The sequence below is a fragment of the Dendrobates tinctorius genome, unplaced genomic scaffold (assembly GCF_039654945.1).
Source record: "Dendrobates tinctorius isolate UK_male_01 unplaced genomic scaffold, ASM3965494v1 ptg000127l, whole genome shotgun sequence".
NCBI lineage: Eukaryota > Metazoa > Chordata > Amphibia > Anura > Dendrobatidae > Dendrobates > Dendrobates tinctorius.
This window is the reverse complement of record NW_027361795.1, coordinates 20,028,112-20,050,401: the sequence shown is the minus strand read 5'-3', so window position 1 is coordinate 20,050,401 and position 22,290 is coordinate 20,028,112. Positions and strand designations below refer to the sequence as shown.

The window sequence follows — 22,290 nt, the reverse complement described above, 5'->3', positions numbered from 1 at the left end:
GACGCAACAGCGATCACAATTTTTATGACGCAACAGCGATCTCACCAGCGAGATCGCTGTATGTGACACTGACCAGCGACCGGACCCCCTGCCGGTTATTGCTTATCGTCCTGGAATCGCCAGGACGTTTTTTTGTTTTTTTTTTATCGCTGGTCTCCCGCTGGCCAGCACGCATCGCTGCGTGTGACAGGCGGGAGACCAGCGATCAGCGCGCTGGTAACTAGGGTAAACGCAGGGTTTCTAAGCAGTGCGCGTCACTTAGAAACCTGATGTGTACCTTAGTTACCAGCGCGCTGATGCAGGGAGCTGGTAACCAAGGTACACATCGGGTTTCTAAGTGACGCGCGCTGCTTAGAAACCCGATGTGTATCTTAGTTACCAGCTCCCTGCATCAGCGCGCTGGTAACTAACATACACAGCTGACAGCTCACCAGCGATCATGTAGCGACACACCAGCGATACTGACACGTTGATATCGTTGTCGGGATCGCTGGTGAGTCGCTATGTGTGACGGGGCCCTAAGACCATCCCTTACACTCACACACAGTGTTCTGATATTGATGGCCAATTAGACTCGATAATCAATAAAGTTCTGGACAAACCTCTTAAGCACATAGATGGAATTAGCCTTTATGTTCTTACATTGTAGATACAGCTGTAGACCACAAGCAGGATCACAAATTATTACACATAATTGTAGAGAAGTCATGAAACACAATGACACCAAGGAATTTACTTTACAGTTTTATAGCTTATTTTACAAGAATAATTAGGTCAGTAGAAAGTAAACGAAAATAAAATCACGGTGGCACGGCTCTTCCAGTTGTAGAAGTTCATTGGGTCCCGAATAAATAATTTCGATAAACATCCTGTAAGGTCTTATTTTCTAATCCATTTCCAAAGGCTTTATCTGTCCAAATAATGACTGGTACAGTTCAGTCCTGCAAACAAAAAACAAAATAAAACCCAGAATGAAAAAAAATTCACTTGTGTTTTCTACAGTGTAGTTAATTTAGCATGATGCAGAGGGTTATATTGGTCAGACGTTGCTAAACAGGTACAGATTGCAGGTTTTTTTTTTAAACACTTCTACAGTCGCTCTGTGTTAACGCAGATTACCAAATGGTGATGGTGTTCTGTGCACACTGTCATGATGCCCCTGGATTCCCAGTGCGAATAGCTGGTCACAGCCCCTTTGATGCTCATCCGTTAGAACAATTGCATACTTAGTCACATGCTGACTAGTTTCCCAATAAAACAAGGAGAGAAGTAGATGACTATCTAGTTGGCATGTGTCTGCCCCCTCGTGTTTGGAATACAGGGGAATTGTGACCGTGTGTTGGCTCACGACAGTCTGCAATGCACAATCTACCGTCACTATGTGGGGAGAGACCAGAAAATTTGTTTCACTATTTCACCTCTGTTCATTTCCATCATAGAAACATGCACACAATGCATATAGAGTGGCTCGGCATATTGGTATAGTTAGCGCCTTTTGATTATCCTATAATAAAAAACATCAAGCATCAGAGGATTTCTGCAGCCTTGTCGCTTTGTGATCCTTTCCTCCCAATGATCCCGTTGCATATATACGCTGACCATTGCACTTAAGTGTGTGAAAAGCCATATTTATCATATTTTTTTCCCCAATATTTGTATGCCTTACTCAAGCCCTGCCTGTAGACACCGTGAAGTTATCGGATTCTGCAGTCTTTGTAGATTTTATTGTATTTTTAGACTCCACGACCATTTCACCACTAACGCTCAATATTGATTAAACAGTCATAAGAGAAAACAATTAGAGGTCAAAGAATGTGTCATTTTGTAGCCATTAGAATCCCTCCTTCTGGTCTGAACATCTTGCTTTCTAGCACTGCAATGCCAAGTGTAATTCCTAGGTTGTAAGCAGCACTTACTGTCCCCAGTAGGGTTCACATGTCAGCAGCTGCCGCCGAAATGCTGAAGCAGTCCTTCCACGGAGCATCATTTCACACACAGGTAGGCAAGGCTGACAAACGTGCAGTATTTCTTCTATCGAGCACGCTGAAAGGCTGACTACACTCACACCGAGAGCAATCCCAAGGGTCAGTGTGTACACCATGAACGCAGAACGCTCACACGGAGGTAGCCCCTAATATCACAGTAAGCTATGGATGGCCACCCATATCTGTACAGAAGTGCTCAGTGATAGAAAGTCAGCATTTATCCAATGTACACCAGTACCGTAGAGCTGAAAACAAAGCCATCAAGATGGAATTGTCATCAGATGTTCAGCAATTCAAGGATTTTACAAAAAATAACATTACCCATTTATGAACTGTAGCTTTTTTTTTTTTTACAGTCTTTCCATTGGCGTAACAATTGGATAGACTATTAAAATATAAGCATTGTTTTCATTCCTGGACACAAACTTTGTAGTCAGAGACGGAAGTCCGCAACCCAAGGACATATCTAAACACTGAGTTGTTTTTCCTTGAGATGCTTTGCCAGATCTTTAATGAAGTTGTCCAATACTTGGACAACCCCGTCTTGTTCCACACACTTGGCCTTCACCTTATACTCACCTCCCATGCTATTCCAGTGGGGTCGGCACTCGTGTTCCCGGGCTCTCATGCCGTTATGATACATGAGCCTGGTGCCCAATCAGTGCTGGCGTCACTGTCGCTGCCTTTATACAGTTACGTAATTAAAGTGAGAGCTGCGGCTGCTGCTCACTTTGTGTTGATTACGTAACCGTATGAATGCAGAGACAGTGACGCCAGCACTGATTGGGCACCAGGCTCATGTATCATAACGGCATGAGAGCCCGGGAACACGAGTGCCGACGCTAATGGAACAGGAGAGTTTAGACTTTTTTATTTTATCTGCACCAAACATTTAGATCAAGAAGGAGTTGTCTAAGTAGTGCACAACACCTTTACCTGCTGCTCTCATCAGCTGATGATTGCTCATGGGTATTTTGCCCCCGGTTTTGTCTTCAGTAAGTGAAACGCTCAATCAGGTTATGGTCAGGTGACCCGTGAAGCCATTGAAAAATATTTAATGACTTTGCCATAAGGTGGCCGTCCCCACAAATAAGGTACATGTTAATCAATAGATATCTGAATAAGTAGTAGTTTCACAGTTGCAGGTTTTGTTTTTTAAAATGTTCCCGTGCTGACAATCTTATAAATGTGCCCCTGCTGTGTAATGGCCGTGTCTGACCGTACAGAGACATGGGCTGATCATACCACAGCTCCTGCCTGGGCAGAGGAGGAAGCAGAAGAGAGAATACAGACAGGACTGTGTGGGATCGGAGCTTATGCTTCTGTGAGGAAACACGTTTATAAACAGGCCCTCTGAAAAGGGATATTTGCTCTGGCAGCGCCTGGTTGTAAGAAATGTACAGACGGCACAGTCCACTCCTCAAGTGTATGATTGAGCCCTAGGCACCCATGACCCTGTCGTAAGTTCACTGCGCATCCTTCCTTGCACTTCACTTCTTGGGACCAGCACTAGTTCTATTTTAACCCAATGCTGGCCAGAACACTAAGCGGAAAACCCCTTTAAGAGTCAGGCCCCTTGTCCATTAAGTTGCAGAAAGTTTCTAAAAACAGAAATATGGTACAGGTCTTGGAAGTTTTTATTGGTGAAAATTCGGCCAGAATTCTGGATCATTTACCTTAATAAATCTCTCCAGCCATATTCAAAATGAATCCTAAATTGTAATTCATGCCTGCACTGACCTGTCACAGGCCAGGCCTCTCTCTTTCTCCCAGCATTATTAATCATTTGGATGCTGAATGGATACAAATACCACTAGTTATAGATGAGAAACTCAAGTTTTACTCCTTTGGAAATATTGGTTTGCTAGGATTACACAAATGTGCATTATCTTCCATGACATTTATGTTCAACTTTTCTCCACACCCAAAAAGATACAAAAGAAGAAAATGTCTTATCTGCAACTATAGGACTATGACTATGAGGACTAAAGTCAAGACAAACCTCAATTACATATGATTTAATGATCTGTAATAAACAGTTATGTTTTAATTGTACCTCTTGCTGCTGGGAGCTGCCGTGTGTGTATACAGTCAATGCATGCCAGGTAGGCCGGTTTCACATTTGCGTTAAGGAGGGTGGCAGATGGCAGCCTGCTTCCTCCTTTCTTCCTCCCTGAAGCCCTGCCTACTTCTGTATGCGTCCTGCAGGGACATGCGTTGTATGCGGGAATTTGACGCGTGCGGCAATCTGGCATAGGTATGGTCGAGAAGCAGCATGCAAGCCTTATATCCCCAAGCACAAAGCCAAGTGTTGAATATAGAGCATAAAGCATGACACAGCTGGACTCAGAGGAGGTACTTGGAGTAAATGAATATAAAATCCAGTGAAAGGTCCTCTTTAAGATGCCAAGGCAGCATGCCGAAAAGGTAGTTGGAGGAAGTCAAGTTTGTCAGGGGTCTTTTGTATACGAAGAGCAGGCAGGACAGGGCTGGCAGCAGATAGCCGTACAATGAGCCTGTAGTTGCTCCTGGAAATAGGAACGGATGCACACCAAAATAAACCAGAACCACAAGGATATTTTAATCTCATAACAAGCACTATGGAAGGACCCCTACATAAGCAGGAAAATTATGGCAGATTTTAAAGGTAAGAACACTGTCTTTATATTGTTAGAAGCTGGTGTAGGCACACCATGCCCAGGCAGTGGCAGGAAGCAGGATTGCACACATCTTTGTGTGCACGCTGGTGAATCGTCACAACGCCTTCTAGTCATGAAGAGGTTAAAGCCAAATCCATGAGGGCAATGAGCTATAATGAAAACATTCAAACCTCTTCTGCATTTTGGTTGGGCATATCATCAACGATGATGAGTGTTCTGTCAGGAGAAGGAGACTCCCATCATCTGAGGTTTGTTGTACTTGCTAGCTGTTAGAGAAAATCCTGATAAAGAGCGGACAGACTGGTGAAGATCTGGAGACCCCGTATCTCGGTCAAAAATGACTGGTGGCGCATCCTGTTTAAATACTTGCAATAAAGGGTTGGATACCCATCTATTTGGCCAGCACTAGGATGGTTGCAGTCTTTTCGCAACAATGAGGGCCTCTTCTGGATTTTGTGGGCACTCGTGGTCTTGATATACAAACACAGATTCCAAATACTGCCCAAACTACAGCTATGTGACAGTGGCCTCCTGATTACTGTGTTCCTCTCTTACCTCATGCAAAACTTTTAAAAACAATAAGTGACTACTGACATAGGTCCCACAGCACAATTTGTGGGGTTTTCTTTATTTTTTACAGCAAACCATCTCAAATTTAAGAAAAAAAAAGGGGGGGGGGGTGAAAAAGCTTGATCACGCTGGTTTAAATGCAGACAAGAGGATCAGACTGAAGGGTGCCATGTCTCAGGCTGGTGCAGCACAGTAATAAAGAACTAGGGGAAGACAGAAGAGACTGCACATCCAGGGTAAATAAAACAAATTACTGACTTATTTACCATGTATGTGCCATCTCTTCCGTCTTTCCCTGGATCATCTCATAATTAATCCATACTGTCACACAATTGCACTGTTTCTTGCAATACTAAAAGTCACTAGTAAACTTAAGTAACAATCTCTGGGCTTTTCCAGTAACAGAATCCAGAATTTTAGCTTTAGCTTCATAGTCACAAGGTGGCACTGCAACATTCATTTCCAACAGGGTTCGAAAACTATATGTTTGCAACTTAAGGCTATAAATTACACAGTAAGCCAGCCATCATCATCACCATCATCCAAGCGCTTGGAAAAGATTCAGAAAGGTCTGCTTCAATTCCCTCTCTTTTGGTCAGGTCAGGATTGGGTACTTTAAGCTTGTGCAAATGCTTTTAGCCCTGCGGCTTTAAATTACAAAAGATGACATGTGACCTGTGCCTTGCCTCTCATGAGATCAGCTGGAAGATTTATAAATATTTAAGGAGGTCAGAATTGGCCTAAACAACAGGACACACTGGAAGAGTGATGGCAGGTAACAGAAGCTGAAATACTAGGCAAACCCTAAATATTCATTGGAACAGAAATCTAAAAAGCTTTGCCTCGTTATTACGCGAGACGTTTCACTAAACAGGAAACAGTCTTCTAAATCCAGTTTATAAGGGAAAAATATTTGCAGTGACTAGACCGCCAGCTCCAATATTGTGAACACCTACTACACAAGAAGATATGTTCAAGACTTTCATAAAAAGGAAATCTTGTTTTAATGTGAAATGTCTACTAAAAAAAAACTACCATATTTAAATGTGCATTAGGAACCTATTAAAGAACTAAACCATGACAGCAGTGCTCTTTTGAAGCCAATGTCAATTATCAGATGAATGAATCGATTTGTAGGACCCTGGTCGGGTGGTCAGGTTAGTATTCTGTAGCTGCCAGCAGGAGCCCTGTAAACCGCCTCTGACCTGCTGTCTTCTCAGCTCCTCCTTTCATTAGTTGGTATGGCGCATCAATTGTTGCAGCCTGACGCACACACAATGGCACACCAGACCAGCTAGTCTAAAGAGGAGCGGTGGATGCCGGCAGGGAGGACGTCGTTTGAAGAGATCCCGCCCAGCAGCTACAGATTGTTGGCCTGGTGGCTGGATTAGGGTCTTGCAAACTGACTCACTCATCTCTACCAGTTAGTAAACCTTTCCACCTATATAAATTAACAGACAAAATAAAGCCTATAGAATTTAGTGGTGAATATGGCCGGTATATATGGTTAGTGATGTTGGACATCAAACAGCACAGAACAAAATCCTCAATATTGTAACTTTTAGATTGTGGACCATTTGCTATGTAAAGGGGTTCTTCCATGAACATGTAAAACAAAGTACAGTCAGTGACAAACCATACAATCTAAAGTTAAAGGGGTTGTCCGCTACCAAGACAACCTCTTCTTGATCAAAATGTTTAGCCCCCATAAAATAATAAAGCCTATACTCACCTCCCATGCTGGCATCGTTCCCGTGGTGTTGACAATCGCTCCCGTGCGGTTGTTGGGACACGTAACGCCGGCACCCAGTTTTCACTCCGTCACTGTCCCCGCATTCGGACAAATAGAACATGAAAAGAAAGTCTGGGCTACAGCTGATCACGGACTTCATCTTCCTGCTCAATTCAACAAAAGCCAGGGACAGTGACGCCAGCGTTATGTGCCACAACAGCAGCATGAGAGCCCCAGGAGTCCAAATGCTGACTCTGTGTTAATAGCGCCAGCACAGAAGAGTATAAACTTTATTATTTTATGGGGCAAGTGAGGGGTATGAGAAGGTGTCCTAGTAGTTAACAACTACTTTTTGTTCCAAAAAACTTTCCAAAACAAATGTTTGCATTGTTTTGAGAGTACTCACCCTTCTGCTCTTTTCTAGTCCGGTAGGTAGACAGCAGAGAAGCACCACTTTGATCAATCCTGATGTTTCTTAAATGAGTACTTTGTGGTTTAGCAGCTGATGTGCTGCAACGGGCAGGTGCTAGCGAAGGGCATCCGTTTTCTTTTCATCTGTTTTTTTTTCACTCTAGCAGGTAGACTCAACTTTTTTTTATCCAATGACTCTTATTTATCAGTTAAAAACTAATGAAATGAAGATGGAAATCTGCAGTACGAAATGAAGATGGAAATCTGCAGTACAAGGTATGTCTTCCAAGTTTAATCTGTTTTATAGTCATCTCTATAGTCTTTATTGACCAAGTCGGATCTGCAAACGTATATGAACAGTACATGCTCTGAGTCTCATGGATCTGTTTTTAAAACTGATGTGTGCTTGGCTCAATGAAACCATGGGACAGAGTGCTGTCCGAGAAAGAAAAAAAGAAAAGGACAGCGCTAGGACTTGTTAGATGGGTGTTTAAATGTTGCCTAAGAGAGAGGCAGGCTTCCATTTCAGGGCAGGATGGCTGTTGGACAATAGCAGAAGCAATGCTTGCTGGGAAGTGAAAGAAAGATCCTACATCTATAATACTGGCAGAATGCTGATGAAAAGAAACCAAACACTCAAAAAGAATGGATGGCAAGTTGCAGAGCATAAGAAATTGGGACAGTTGCACAATAGGCTATGTGCAAAGTGTATGTAATTTTCTACGTGTTTTGTTCGGAAGGATAAGTGACTAGGTAGTCTACGTAATTAGCATACATGCTAGGTGTCCGAGTGACAGCTCTTTGGATCTGCTCTCTGTACAGGTGAACAGATGAGGTTCTAGAACATTGATATTTAGTTTTCAAACCATACAACCCAGGTTTAGTGTAAGGCCATATTTACATGTCCAGCAGTTATTTCAATTTATGGATCCAATTTCGGACTAATGATTCACTTGAATGGGGACAGAAATGTCCTAAAATGCCTTTTGTTTGACTGGAATCTGTTTTTTAGCTGGAACAAAAAATTAATTTGCACAACGTTTTTTGCTGGGCCAAAAAAACAAACAAATAGCAACTGTATCATTTGAAATCTACCGGAAACGGATCATAACAAATAGTCAACTATTAAGGATCTATTTTTTAAAGGGAATCTGAAAAGCGCTGAAACAATACGTGAACGCAGGAAGAAGAAATGCGTAGAGCAAGACGGGGGAGGGGGAGAGCAGGCGAATAAGCCCCGCCCAGCAGACCGGACAGCGGCAGTTTACATACATCTGAACCAATATAAAAAAAGGTATTTATGCATGAAAGGAGCGGGGTCAGGGGGAAGCAAAAGTACTAAAAGAATCCTTATGTGACACACAATTGAATGATATCACTATATAATATCTCAAAAAAGGGGTGACAGATTCCCTTTAAGCACTGTGCATACCCAAAACAGTAGTAAAAACAGATTGTTAACCAAACAAACAAAAACAGATGCAAAATGTACTGTAAACTAAAGCGTGCATTTGTTCTCGACTTTTTTGTAACAGATTCAGTTTTCTTTTTTGATTATTGGATTTGTTACAAACTGATGACAAATAGACATGGGAACAAGCCTAATTTTGATTACAGCCTTTACCAATCAAGAACAAAAATGTATATTACTTTTTTGCGGCTGAAAGTGCTTGTAATGTGGTTGACATTACAATAGGATACGATGACTGATCCAACTATTGTTCTTACGATATGAGAGTGAACAATATTGAGCAGCTCGAATAACGGATGATGTTCAAATGACTTTATGGTTATTGTCTTTATGGGAACTAATGCTGTTATGTTCAACTGTAAATTAAAGAGAAATATCATTCATTTTAAAATCAAAACTGATTATTTAAAACGTAGCTCTTTAAGGCAGGGGTGGGTAATTCATTTTCCGAAGGGGCCACATGAGAAACTGGGACTGTTGTTGGGGGCTGAATGAACACGCTGAAACTAAAGGGGCCTTTACACATAGCGATATCGCTAGCGCGTCACCGATTTTGTGACGCAGCAGCGATATCGCTATGTGTGATACTTACCTCCGACTGGCTCCCCCGCTGTCCGTCGCTGATCGCGCGAGATCATGCAGCTCCATTTCTTGTCGGCTGCTTCCTGCTGGCGCCAACGACCGACGCGTGGACGCGGGCGGGAGGACGTCAGGATTGCCACGTCTGAAAGGTAAGTAATGACCGCTGCTGCGTCGCTACATCGCTGTGAGATCTGCCAGTGTGGCAGCTCACTAGCGATCATTTAGCGATGCACCAGCGATCCTGACCGGGTCGTATCGTTGTCGGAATCGCTGGTGCATCGCTAAATGTAAAGGGGCCTTTAGGTCTGGTTTCACAGATTAGATGGCGGTACTGAAAAGAACATGTTCAAACAGTTACTGATCACAGTGTGCCACTCAGGCAGTGTGGCCATATATCCTCTACCGAAATTGCTCATTTGGAAAGGAGCCGCTATGTCATCATGGCTAGCACCAGCAGCAGGTGTTCACAATGAGGAGCACCCGGAGTCGGTGAAATGTAGCATGTGCACCTGACGCGCGCCTCTACACTATTCAGGCGCACACTGTGCCACAGAACTCTGCAGCATTTACCATAAATCCTTTTGGTGTCACTGATCGCGATCTGGAGAGAGACCGCAAAACCGGATGTGGCGCACAGAATGCAGTTTGCTCAGTTCTGCTTTAGATAATCAGTTATCAGAAAGCGAGTCTGCACATTTGGTCACATTATATTAGTGTCTGCTTTTCATTTTTATTGTGTGTCTTCTGCTTTACATGTCAGGTTCTTCCTGCTTGGGTGATTCTAAAAAAAAAAAACCTTCTATTCTATCCCCTTAAAGACCATGCTTTTCAACCTTTGGTCACCAATGTGCCAATAAGGGCTTATTCACAAGTCAGTTTTTCTCATATGTGTCCTTTCAATGGGCAGAACATGTACATATTAAGTTCAATTAGTATATTCATATGTGCGAATGGCACTCGGTTGCTGTCCATACCCAATGCACAACACTTAAAATTTGGGGATTTTTTTTTTTTGCTGATGTGGCTGTATGAGAGCTTATTTTTGGCAGAGACATTTTTAATTGGAGAAGATGTGACTAATAATCTTGGCGTTGTTTTTCATGCTCTTTACTCTAATAGATAAAAGTTGTGGTAGTTGTATAGTTTATGATATTAAGGATTTAACTATACCAATTACAAGTTTGGTGTCTATTTTTATGACAAAACATTTTAATACTGTGATTTAAAAAAAAAACATTTTACACTGAAACACTTATTTTTTTTCTTCAAATATTCAGTTTATTAGTCCCACCAGTTTATTTGATACACTGCCGATTTGCAACTTCTCCCACCTACAAAGAATGGAGAGGTCTGTAATTTTTATGGTAGGTATATTTCAACTTTGAGAGACAGAATCTAAAAATAAAATCCAGAGAATCATATTGTATGATTTCTAAATAATTAAATTGCATTTTTGTTGCATCTAATAGGCATTTGATTACCTACCAACCAGCAAGAATTCTGGCTCTCACTGACCTTTTAGTTTTTCTTAAAGAAGCCTTCCTACTCTGCACTCATTACCTGTGTTAATGGCACCTGTTTGAACTTGTTATCTGTAAAGAAGACAAATGTCCACACAATCAATCACACTCCAACCTCTTCACCATGGCCAAGACCAAAGAGCTGTCTAAAGACACCGTGGACATAGTTGCAGACCTGCACAAGGCTGGGATAGCCCACAGGATAATAGGCAAGCAGCTTGGTGAGAAGGCAACAACTGTTAGCACAATTATTAGAAAATGGAAGAAACACATGACGACTGTCAATCTTCCTCAGTCTGGGGCTCCATGCAAGATCTCAGCTCGTGGGGAAAGGATGATTCTGACAAAGGTTAGTAATCAAACCCAGGAGGACCTGGCCAATGACAGGAAGACAGCTGGGACCACAGTCTCAAACATTACCGTTAGTAACACACTATGTCGTCAAGGATTACAATCCTGCAGGGCACGCAAGGTCTAACTGCTCACAAACACATGTCCAGGCCCGTTTGAAGTTCTCCTATGACCATCTGGATGATCCAGAGGAGACATGAGAAAAGGTCATGTGGTCAGATGAGACCAAAATAGAGCTTTTTGGTATCAACTCCACTCATCGTGTTTGGAAGAAGGACAACCCCAAGAACACCATTCAAACCATGATGCATGGTGAAGGAAAATGCTTTGGGGGTGCTTTTCTACAAAAGGAACAGCACGACTGCACACAGGGAGGATGGTTGGGGTCAAGTATTGTGAGATTTTGGCCAACAACCTCCTTCCCTTAGTAAGAGCATTGAAAATGGGTTGTGGCTGGGTCTTCCAGCATGACAATGACCCAAAACACACAGTGAGTGCAACTAAAGAGTATCACAGCCAGTCTCCAGACCTGAACCCAATAGAAAATCTTTGGAGGGAGCTGAAACTCAATGTTCCCAGCAATAGCCCGGAAACCTGAAAGAACTGGAGATCTGTATGGAGGAGTGGGCTAAAATCCCTGCTGCAGCGTGTGCAAACTTGGTCAAGAACTACAGGAAACACTGTACCAAAATGCTAATTGTGTAAGTATTATACAATGTAATTTTCTGGATTCTTTTTTAAAGATTCTGGCATTCGCAGTTGAAGTATACCTACGATTAAAATTACTGACCTCTCCACTCTTTGTAGTTTGGAAAACTTGCAAAATAGGCAGTTAATCAGATACTTATTTTCCTGTGTGTACATTTATATACAAATAATATATATACACTATATGCAATCTGACCAGTGTCACATCATGTGATAACTCTGGGATGCTTCAACATATTCCAGCAATTCAGACTGACTTTTCGTGGAGTTTACTTGTGAACAAATGGGAATTCAGGAGAAACCAGTATTTTACAAAAATTAGTTTTGGAATCGCCATATTATGAGATCTGTAGCTTTTTTATTTTTTCATTCATTTTTTTTTTTTTACATGTGACTGATTGCTTTTTAATACATTTTTGGTGTGTCAGTATGATGAAAAGCAACTTTTTTTTTTTATGGTGTTCACCTTATAGAATAAGATGACTGTTTTGGTTTAGGTTTGGTCGTTCCAGAAGCAGCTATGCCAATTATGTGCATTTTTTTCATTTATTTTTGTTTTATGCATTTTTTTGCTGGCTAAATGGGTTTTCTGGATTTTTGAGACACTTATTTTTTTTTACATAATTTGTTTCACTTTTTTTTTTTTTTTTTTTAAATACACCTTTCTCTGTCCCACTGTGGGACATGAACATTTTTTTACTTTGATCGCTGGTCTCACTGCAGTGTACGAGTACTGCAAGGCATTTGAGACCTGTGGTTCATTAACTCAGCCTGTTAGACCCAGCTTATAGCTCGGTCTAAAGGGCCACGGGGGTGCCGATGGTGCTGAAGGGGATCTTTTAACCACTTAGATGCCATTGTCATGATTGACAGTGGCATTTTAAGGGTTACTTATCCCCTATTTGTTCCAAAACCATTCTAGGGTGATGCCGCAGGGTGTCAGCTGTCATGAGTGGCATTTTCGCCCGCTGAAAGACGCTATTCACTTAATACTCAGAGTCGTGAAAAAGAGGTGCTGTGGATTAGGGGCCCTTAACAGACATGGTCGTCAAGGGGATAAAACAAAGCACCAACAATGTAGTGCAGTGTATATTTGTCAAAATTCTAACAACAAGCTTAAAGGGCCCCATGCACAATAGATAGCTGTTGGCCGAATGATGGTTTAATTAGGACGGTAGCTACCTTTTACAGCTCCACCAAGTAGGAGTGCGCCACGAAGTCGGTCATCTGTGGCGGTGGATTTTCTTGCCGAGAACACAAGGATCAGCAGACTGAAAACGGACAGGCTGGATCCTTATTTATAACAGATGCTGTTGGGAGGCCCCCTTGCACATTAGACTGTGATGTATCACTTACTTGGTGTAGCTCTGAGAAAATCACTGGTTTCTCTGCTGCAGATCTAGCAAATCTCTGAATACTGAACCTTGTATTACCCCATCTATAGCAATGATTGGCAGCTTTCTCTGTACACAATAAATTGGCAGAAAGCTGCTAATCAGTGGAGGGGGCGAGGTTACATAAAGCACGAGGACTACATGACACGAGAAAAAACAGTCCTCTTGTGATAATCTCAGGCTAATAAAACACTGATTTTGTTGAAAAATCACATAGCCTGGTAAGTGATACATTGCTGGAATCAGTATCTATCCCTACGTCATGCTGGTCTTTTGTTAAAACAAAAACATACAGTTTGCCTTTAAATAGCTCCAAACAAGTATATTTAATTAGGATTATAATCATGCACAAATGCCTTTACATTTTATGAAATATAGATTTCCAGCTAGTTTAGTGTCATCAACACTTCCAGGTCAATTTCTATTAAATGTGCATAACCTTGAAGAGAGAATTTAGATATTTTTTTGTTTCCTTTACTAGAACAAGTCTCAGTCTTATTTTGTGCCCTCCGTAATTCCAGCAGAAGAAACCTCTCCAGCCCGAGTGTTGCATGCCATCTTTAATGATGATATATGGCTGTCCTTTTCAATAGCTCAACTGAGAGGAGGTGTAGGGGGTCAAACATGTGACAGTGTTAGGATGGGTATCAACAATCGAATTATAAACCGTGTCAATCTGAGTTAATGCAAAGCTATAATCCTCTTTAACAAGAGATCAAATCAGTGCCATGAGTTATGTTCAGTCTGTAATCAGATAAGAAACAGAGCAAGCCTCTAATAAAAGAGTAATGAGAGGCCTTAATGATGCTGTTACAAGGTAGCCCAAGTTAAAATATTGCTCTTGTTCCAACCGATTAAATCATTGTTGCATATTTGCAATCTTGTCTTACCTGTCAGACTAACCTGTGACTTCAGAAGATAACACTGCTTGACGCTTCCACAAATTTAACCTGTTAATTCCACAAAGTGGAACGCCGACAAAAAATACTTGCCGATTTACAGAATTAGCAGATCAGATATTTTACTTTCCAGAAGTATACTGGAAATGAGGACATCACCGAATACTTCCCAAAACACAACCACCATTGTATTGTTCGCTTGGACAAATTTGGAGATATTTTTTTTTACTCAAGTCAAAAGTATTAACGGTTGCATATTGCTTCCACCTTGGCTTTAATGGAAATACGGTAATTTAAAGAAGCAAAAAATTAAATATATAATATTATATATGGCACAACCCTAAACAATTAAATGCTTTGTTTTCTATAAACTAATACTTGCACTAAATGTTAGTACTTGGTGGTAGTCCTGAAACTAATCAAGATTAAATCAATTTTTTGCATCTTTAATTTATTTCTGTTAAAGCCAAGGCGGATGCAATATGCAACCATTAATACTTTTGACTTGAGTAAAAAAAAAAAAAAATCCAAATATGTATATAGAATTAATATAAAATCTACATACAAAGAAATGTTTTAGTGTAAAGGGAAAATTCCAGATATAAATGGAAATTAATATCTGTTTATGTAATGTAAAATGCCCCCCGGCCAATGTTATCATGTAGCATAAAGTTGTAAACACGGATTAGTAATCCTCTATGAGCACTACAATAAAGCAAGTGGCAAAATTACACATAAGCAGCGCTGGCTGTAAATGACTAATACTGGACTAAAGTGCTGTATTTCATAAAAACTTCCTGTTCCCTTAAGTATTGATCTTGGTCCAAAAATACAACTTGGGCTAAATCCAGATACATTCCAACAAAGGAGCTGGAGAGAAATGAACTCGGATAATGCTGACAGCGGCAATAAGCATGTGTACCGGACTCTGGAAATTGGAATCATTTAGGGATGTGGAGGCTTGATGGACGGAGCGGGGGACATACTGCAGTATAATAGAGTTATGTCTTGACAAGGAGAAAGAAAAAGCACTCACACAACTGATCTAAAGCTTTTCTTCCCCTGACATAGATGCTACATAATTTTTAGTGACCACCATCATCCTTGGTGAGAATAGCCCTCATATATTTAGCCACATATGTGGTCTGCTCTCATACTGCAATGCGGATGGTTTGGCAACTGATGGTCGCCACCTCATGGTCCCGCTCTCCCCTCCCAGCACTTACCCTTGAACTGCTGCAATGGTTTTTGGCACGCGCCTCAGCACTCATATCTATATTTTCTATACTGGGACCTATGGATTCCTGTCTATTCTTGGATGTCTTTACTGCGTGTATTCCGTTTCTTCCTATTCATGGCTTTTGATAAGCTGGGAGACAAGCTGTACTTATAAAGGTTACCATATAACAGGACATACATAACTTCTGACCATTCCATTAGTCTGGCTCTCAAGTGCACTTGGGCAGCTTCTATACGGACCAGCTGCCCAGTTTGTGTCTTTAATCTTGGCTTTTGTATTAGTGTTAAGTAAAAATTATATGGATTTTGTTATTTCTTGGTGGTGCACAAATTTCTTTTTGTCAACAGCCCCTGGCAGTGACTGGGCAGTTTCCTCTATCGGACCAAAAGGGAGGAATCTGTCAATCACAAACAATGGGTGGTGGGATGGTCTACTGACCAACGCATCACATGAGTATATTGGACGCCTACAGTCAGTCACCAGCATAAAGTACAGGAAACACTATTTATTACATACACACTGTGCATCCAGAGCCATTGCATGGTGCTCTCAGATTGGGAAGCTGCCCCTACCATTTTCCCTTTTATGACACTTTCGGAATTTATTAGTATAGCATATATGTATTGCGGGATGGTCATGCTGGCTTTTATTTTAACCACATGCATGTTTAAACAAGAAGAAAACTTTTACATGTAGGCTCAGTTAATTGTATTTTTTTTAAAAAATAATAATATTCCTTCCTATCCCCAAGTCCAGATTGTGTCTTCAGCCCCAGTCGTCTATTGTTTGGCTGCAGGGACATCACATTGACACTGCTGCCGCCAATGACTGAGGTCAGCGGTCGGTGTATAGGCCGCCTCCAAGCCAGTGCTGGACCAAGAGTGGGTAAGTAAAGCAGGCTTTGCATTTGTTTTATTAACAAACTGAACCGCCAGGAAAACTTTGTCTGAAAGGGAACAACCCCTTTAAAGTTACTTTAGATTGATCAATGATAAGTTTGAAACTGTGACCAGTGTATGATAAAGGCTTAGTGCACAGCCATAATGGGCCTACCAATAGGTTCTGATGATGCCACCATATCCAGAGATGGCGTAGTTTCAGATAAACAAAATAAGGAATAGTTTTGGGCTGCTCCGAGTGATCATGATTAAGTGACAGCGCAACATCTAAACCTGCTGTGGTCACGTCAGCAAGCAGCCTACAGCTCGTACATTAATGCCATTCATTGCATAGTTCTTACAGTTTGGTATATACAGAAAAATAAAGCTCATGCAAGGAACACATGATAGTATAAGAAGATTATTGGCATAAAAATAGTATAAAAATAAATAATAGTGATAACCTAAAATGCCTAAAGCGGACGATTCATACACCTGGTAAAGCAGTGTAGGTCCACACAAAAAGAATTGCAGGTACCAGTACCGAACGACTGCCCTGGACTCCTATTTCCCCATTTGCTCTTGGTACTGAATACCTAACAAGTGCGGAGATACTTACAGGACCTCACTCCCCCCCTAATTGTACATGTAATATACAAATATATCAGAAGACCATTTCTTCCTTAATGCCTATGTACACCCTTATGTTCTTATAATAAGGACAGGAGTGTACAATCTGTTTGCCCAGCGAGTGTACTCTTGCGCTCTTATCTTTTTAATTTCCATCTCCAATAGCTCTGTGCGAGCTGTCACGTTAGTGTCACCCTGACGGTATAATGATTGTCGCTTCCGGGTGAGTGAGAAGGCTGCATGCAGCTATAAAGCACAGGGATCATTAGCACCGGCGCTGCTCTCCATACTGCCGTGGAACGGTGGCTCTCAGTTATGCTGACACCGCCGGATGAAGCATTGGCCCATTTATGGTAAACAACAAAAATCATCCAAAAGAATGAGCTGCTCTAACGAAGCAACAGATAAAACATTGCCAATGAGCTGTACGGTGGGAGAGCAGATGAGATCTATAAAGCACAGGCAGCTGAAAAGCAGAAGTCCGGATGGCATGCTCTACTGTACCCCCACATACAAATAGGTCAGAGAAACCTGGCATTGCGTGTGCTCACATATGTCCTGAGCGAGTTCCTCTTCATTATCTATAATTTATTTTTTACTTATTACAATATAAATGTACTAATAATGAAAACAATGAAACTTAAATACAATTTACAATTGGCACATTGGTTATTTAAAGGGCATTTGTCAGTAGGATTACCCTCCTAAGCTGTCTATATGGGCATGTAGCTCATAAAAAGAAGAATAAAATGATATTTGCCATCCGATGTCTTATTCCACAGAAATCCACGTTTTTCTTATATGTAAACAAGATGTTCCAGGCTATGGGGAGAACACTGATCTTTCTGAGAATCTGGCACCAGAGATTATTTTATATAAAAAGGGAGAGTTAACCATATGAGACATGTAATGACCAACTGTCTGCTCTCCTGATCTACATGTCTCACACTGGTAAGGCCCCCTTTCATATAAAATAAGCTCTGGAGGCAGATTCTCATGCAGATCAGTGGCCAGTCCATAGAGCTTAACAGCTCAGCTACATATTAAGAAAAAAGATTTCCTTTAAATAGTATGATAATTCGGAACTTGCCTGTCTCAGAAGGATATAGACAAATGGAACAAATATAGTTACCAAAAACAGGTAGTCCAGCCTGCAGAGGAGGGTAGCAAAGTAACCCAGTAATATACAAGTATTCAGTTACAAGCGTAGCAATTCAAGACCAAACCTTTCTAAAGGCCCCGTCACACATAGCGACTCACCAGCGTTCCCGACAACGATATCAACTTGTCAGGATCGCTGGTGTGTCGCAACATGATCGCTGGTGAGCTGTCAAACAGACAGCTTCACCAGCGATCAGCACCAGCGACGCCGAGTGCGCGGCGTCGCTGTGTACTTTAGTTACCAGCACGCTGATGAAGGGAGCTGGTAACTAAGGTACACATCAGGTTTCTAAGGGGCGTGCGTCACTTAAAAACCCGATGTGTACCTTGGTTACCAGCTCCCTGCATCAGCGCGCTGGTAACTAAGGTACACATCGGGTTTCTAAGCACCACCCTCCGGCGGGCGGCGGTCGCTAGTCAGTGTCACACACAGCAATCTCGCTGGTGAGATCGCTGTTGCGTCACAAAACTTCCTATGTGTGACGGGGGCTTTAGGGCACTCACAGAAATGAACATTGACGAAGTGAACAAAGGGGAATTCTTCCCTTTTGTAATCTGCTTTGTCTCATATAAGGGGCTAAAAGGCAGAGATTTAATAACAAAAACATTTGTTCAACTGAAAAATGCAATATAATTACAGCCAAGGGAAACCTGTCACCAGGTATCTGCAATGTATGAGAGCAGTATGATGTAAGGACAAAGATCCTGATTCTAGTGATGTATAACTTACTGGTCTGATTGCTCTCATTTTGGTAACACATTGTTTTATCTGCTGCAGATCTGGCAGATCTCTGAATGCTGAGATCTGTGTAACGCTACCCACACCACTGATTAGCATCTTTCTGCCTGTGCGCAGTGTACACCAAAAGTTGCCAATCAGGTGGTGGAGTTACACAGAACAGGACGACAACATTGCATAAGACAACCAATTCTGCCTAGTGATAATCTCTTGCTGATAAAACAATTATTTTATTGAAACTGCAACAAGCAGCCTAGTAAATTACATCACTGGAATCAGGGTCGCTGTCTCTACACCATGCTGCACTTACAATAAATAGCAAAAACCCACTGACAGATTTCCTTTAATTTCTGCAGAAAATACTATATGGAAAAAAACAGCAATGGCCAAGAATTGTGGTTATAAAATGGTATATACAGCAGCAACAAAAATCAGGTAGGTCACATAACAGGAATTTATGGTCTGCATGCCAAGAAAACATCCCCTCACCATGATCCCATCACCACTTGCATAAATGACACGAAGGACAGATTCCCAGATTCATTTGATTTTCGACAAGCGCCCTATAATCTGCAGCAGTAACACAAGCTACACACCAGGCTATGTTCTTGTGACATGTGGAAACGGAACGGTTCTATTACACCAACATGGACCAGAAACCGCTATCCTGCATTTGAGATGAACTCAATACTGAATAAAAATCACTTTTTATGAAGAATTCATTCCGTCACATTTCTATATGGTCTTAGGTTACAAGGAAACATATAGAGACGCTGCGGGTTTGCTCAGTACTATTCATTATAAGACTATCATCTGGGCAAGAAGGCCAAGGCTGGTGTACAGTGTGCTGCTATGACAGTTATGACAAATGCTGGACTGATAAGGAAAAACAGGACACCAGAATGAAGAACAAGTCAATGTCACGCTGTCATGGAGCCATTTGATAAACATTATTAGTCTATTACTCACCTGGCCTCATCATTCATTGTGCTGTGGCCAATAGGAGCCATGAAGCTCACCAACTTGCTATGAACGTGGTACCTGCAGAAAGCAACACAAGCAGCAGCGTGAAAGTCAGAAATAAAGGGATTATGTGCAGGACATACGCTTACATTCTATTTATCAGCTGCCTAGAAAACATTTAGATTGTGAGCCCCATCGGGGACAGTGATGATAATGTGTGCAAACTGTAAAGCGCTGCGGAATATGTTAGCGCTATATAAAAATAAAGATGATTATTTATTTATTAAAACAACACTTAAGCAAATTTAATATGTAAGATCTTTGGGTGCTCAGCCAGAAACCACTGTACAAATGGTTTAGGCACGTGTATTTTTTTTTTAATCTGTTTTTAGCTTTTGACAATAATAAACCGAACTTCTCTGAAGAGTTCTGGCCTCAGCTAGACCTGAAGCTTTCTTTTGTCTTTTATGTCTGACTAGATTATGGCCCAATGCTATCGCATTGGGAGGATAGTGACACACCTCTTGCCATGTTAACCCTCAAACCCACACACACCTCCTCAACACACACTCCTCTCACCTTTTACCATCTCCACTCACGTCCCCCCCTCTTTCACTCCACATACGACCCTTTCTTTCACTCCGTCTCTCATACTCACGCCGTCATCGCCGATGCTCCACTATCCCCGACATCTTCTTCCGCCGGCGCCATCCTGGATCCAGACGTTGTCCACGCCGGCGACATGTTCTTGCGGCGACGCCATCTTGAGTATCGTGAAATCCCGCGACGCCATCTTGAGTATCGCGGGATTTCACAATACTCAAGATGGCGTCGCCGCAAGAACATGTCGCCGGCGTGGACAACGTCTGGATCCAGGATGGCGCCGGCGGAAGAAGATGTCGGGGATCGTGGAGCAGCGGCGATGACGGCGTGAGTATGAGAGACGGAGTGAAAGAAAGGGTCGTATGTCGAGTGAAAGAGGGGGGGAAGTTAGTGGAGATGGTAAAAGGTGAGAGGAGTGTGTTAAGGAGTGGTGCGTTGAGGGTTAACATGGCAAGAGGTGTGCGGTGACGTCACCAGTTACAACTGGACGGAAGTTGTTACAACCGGAAGCTGCTTAGCACATTTATTATTATAGATGTTACGGAACTCTCCAGTGCTTTCCATAATGACACACCTAAAACCACAAGCAATAGAACTGGGGCCTGGTCACATAGCAAACATACAACCAAGAAAATTGGTCAGAGACCAAGTAGACAACAACAAATAAGCTTTAATGGAACATATAGAAGAAATGGAAAAACTGAGGCAGAAAAACGGGGAGGCTGAAGGTGGGAACACCTGGACATCTACATGTACATCCCCCACAGTTCCACAACACATGTGAAGCATGCAGTGACAGCAATAATAGTAATAAGTATAAATGCCACATTGGGAATGATCAAATATAGAAATAAGAAGATGATCTATGCCTAAAAGAAGTATAAAAGGCATGGATATATAGCTGTGGAGACAGCCAAGGGCCCACCGCTCCCGACAAATGCTGGGGGCTTTTACATAATGTACAGAAATCTTGTGTACTTATGCAATTTCTTCTCTTTCAAACAGGTTTTTTTTTTTATAATGGTTGCCTTGTTCACTCACCAACACCCCTTTGATTGCTTATTGCGAGTTTCCATGAACATTTTCAATTCTTGGAATCCACTCCAGACCCTTCAAGGGAATCTGTGAGTAAGATCAACCCCCAAACTGAATATATGGGCATACAAGTCATTGAAGTCTATATCCATCGACACCGTACATCTTCTACAAATTGCTGCATTCCTGAGTAAATGGCACTTTAAATCATATACAAATGAAATGCTAGAGTGCACTGGGCGTGACAGAGCACTTACTGAGCCTCTGCCTCCCAAGGCTGATTCCCCACCCAGCAGACTGATTTTCTTGCCAATGCCCGATGTCACACATTCAGTGAGCTACAACCTTAGGAACAGATGTTAGCTAAGTGCTCTGTCATGCACAGAGCACTTAATGCCTCATTTGTGTATGAGTAAAAGCTCTAACTCTTAGAACTGTAACAACAGATTAAAGATATTAAAGGCATTGATTGATTTACATCTCAAGAAACTTCCCACCCCCAAAGTCTTTTATGGCCTTTTGGTGGGTTCAATGTGAAATAATTGTAACAACAATAAGTAAAAAAAACAACAACTGCCAAATTGCTAATAGCAATGTCCCCATAAGAAAAAAACCCGTGTCTGATACACGAAAATAAATGTTACAGAAAAGGATAGCAAATTTTACAATTTACCGTATTTTTGTGGTCATAAAAAAAAAACCCTTGTAAAACGGACACATATTTCCTTTATTTTCCCAATTATATCGGCAAAAACAAA

The 22,290-nt window shown here is 41.7% G+C and overlaps 1 protein-coding gene across 1 annotated transcript in view; it reads right to left on the bottom strand.

The window, feature by feature from the left end:
* Positions 1–605: 605 nt before the first annotated feature.
* The window catches only part of AATF (apoptosis antagonizing transcription factor), a 151,070-nt gene continuing 129,385 nt past the window's right edge, over positions 606–22,290 (bottom strand). Inside the window, exons 11-12 of the mRNA XM_073542562.1 lie at positions 19,901–19,972; positions 606–941 (exon numbers count right to left, since the gene is read on the bottom strand). Coding sequence (XP_073398663.1) covers positions 887–941; positions 19,901–19,972 — 127 coding nt within the window. The 3' untranslated portion in view covers positions 606–886. The remainder of the gene's footprint in view (positions 942–19,900; positions 19,973–22,290) is intronic.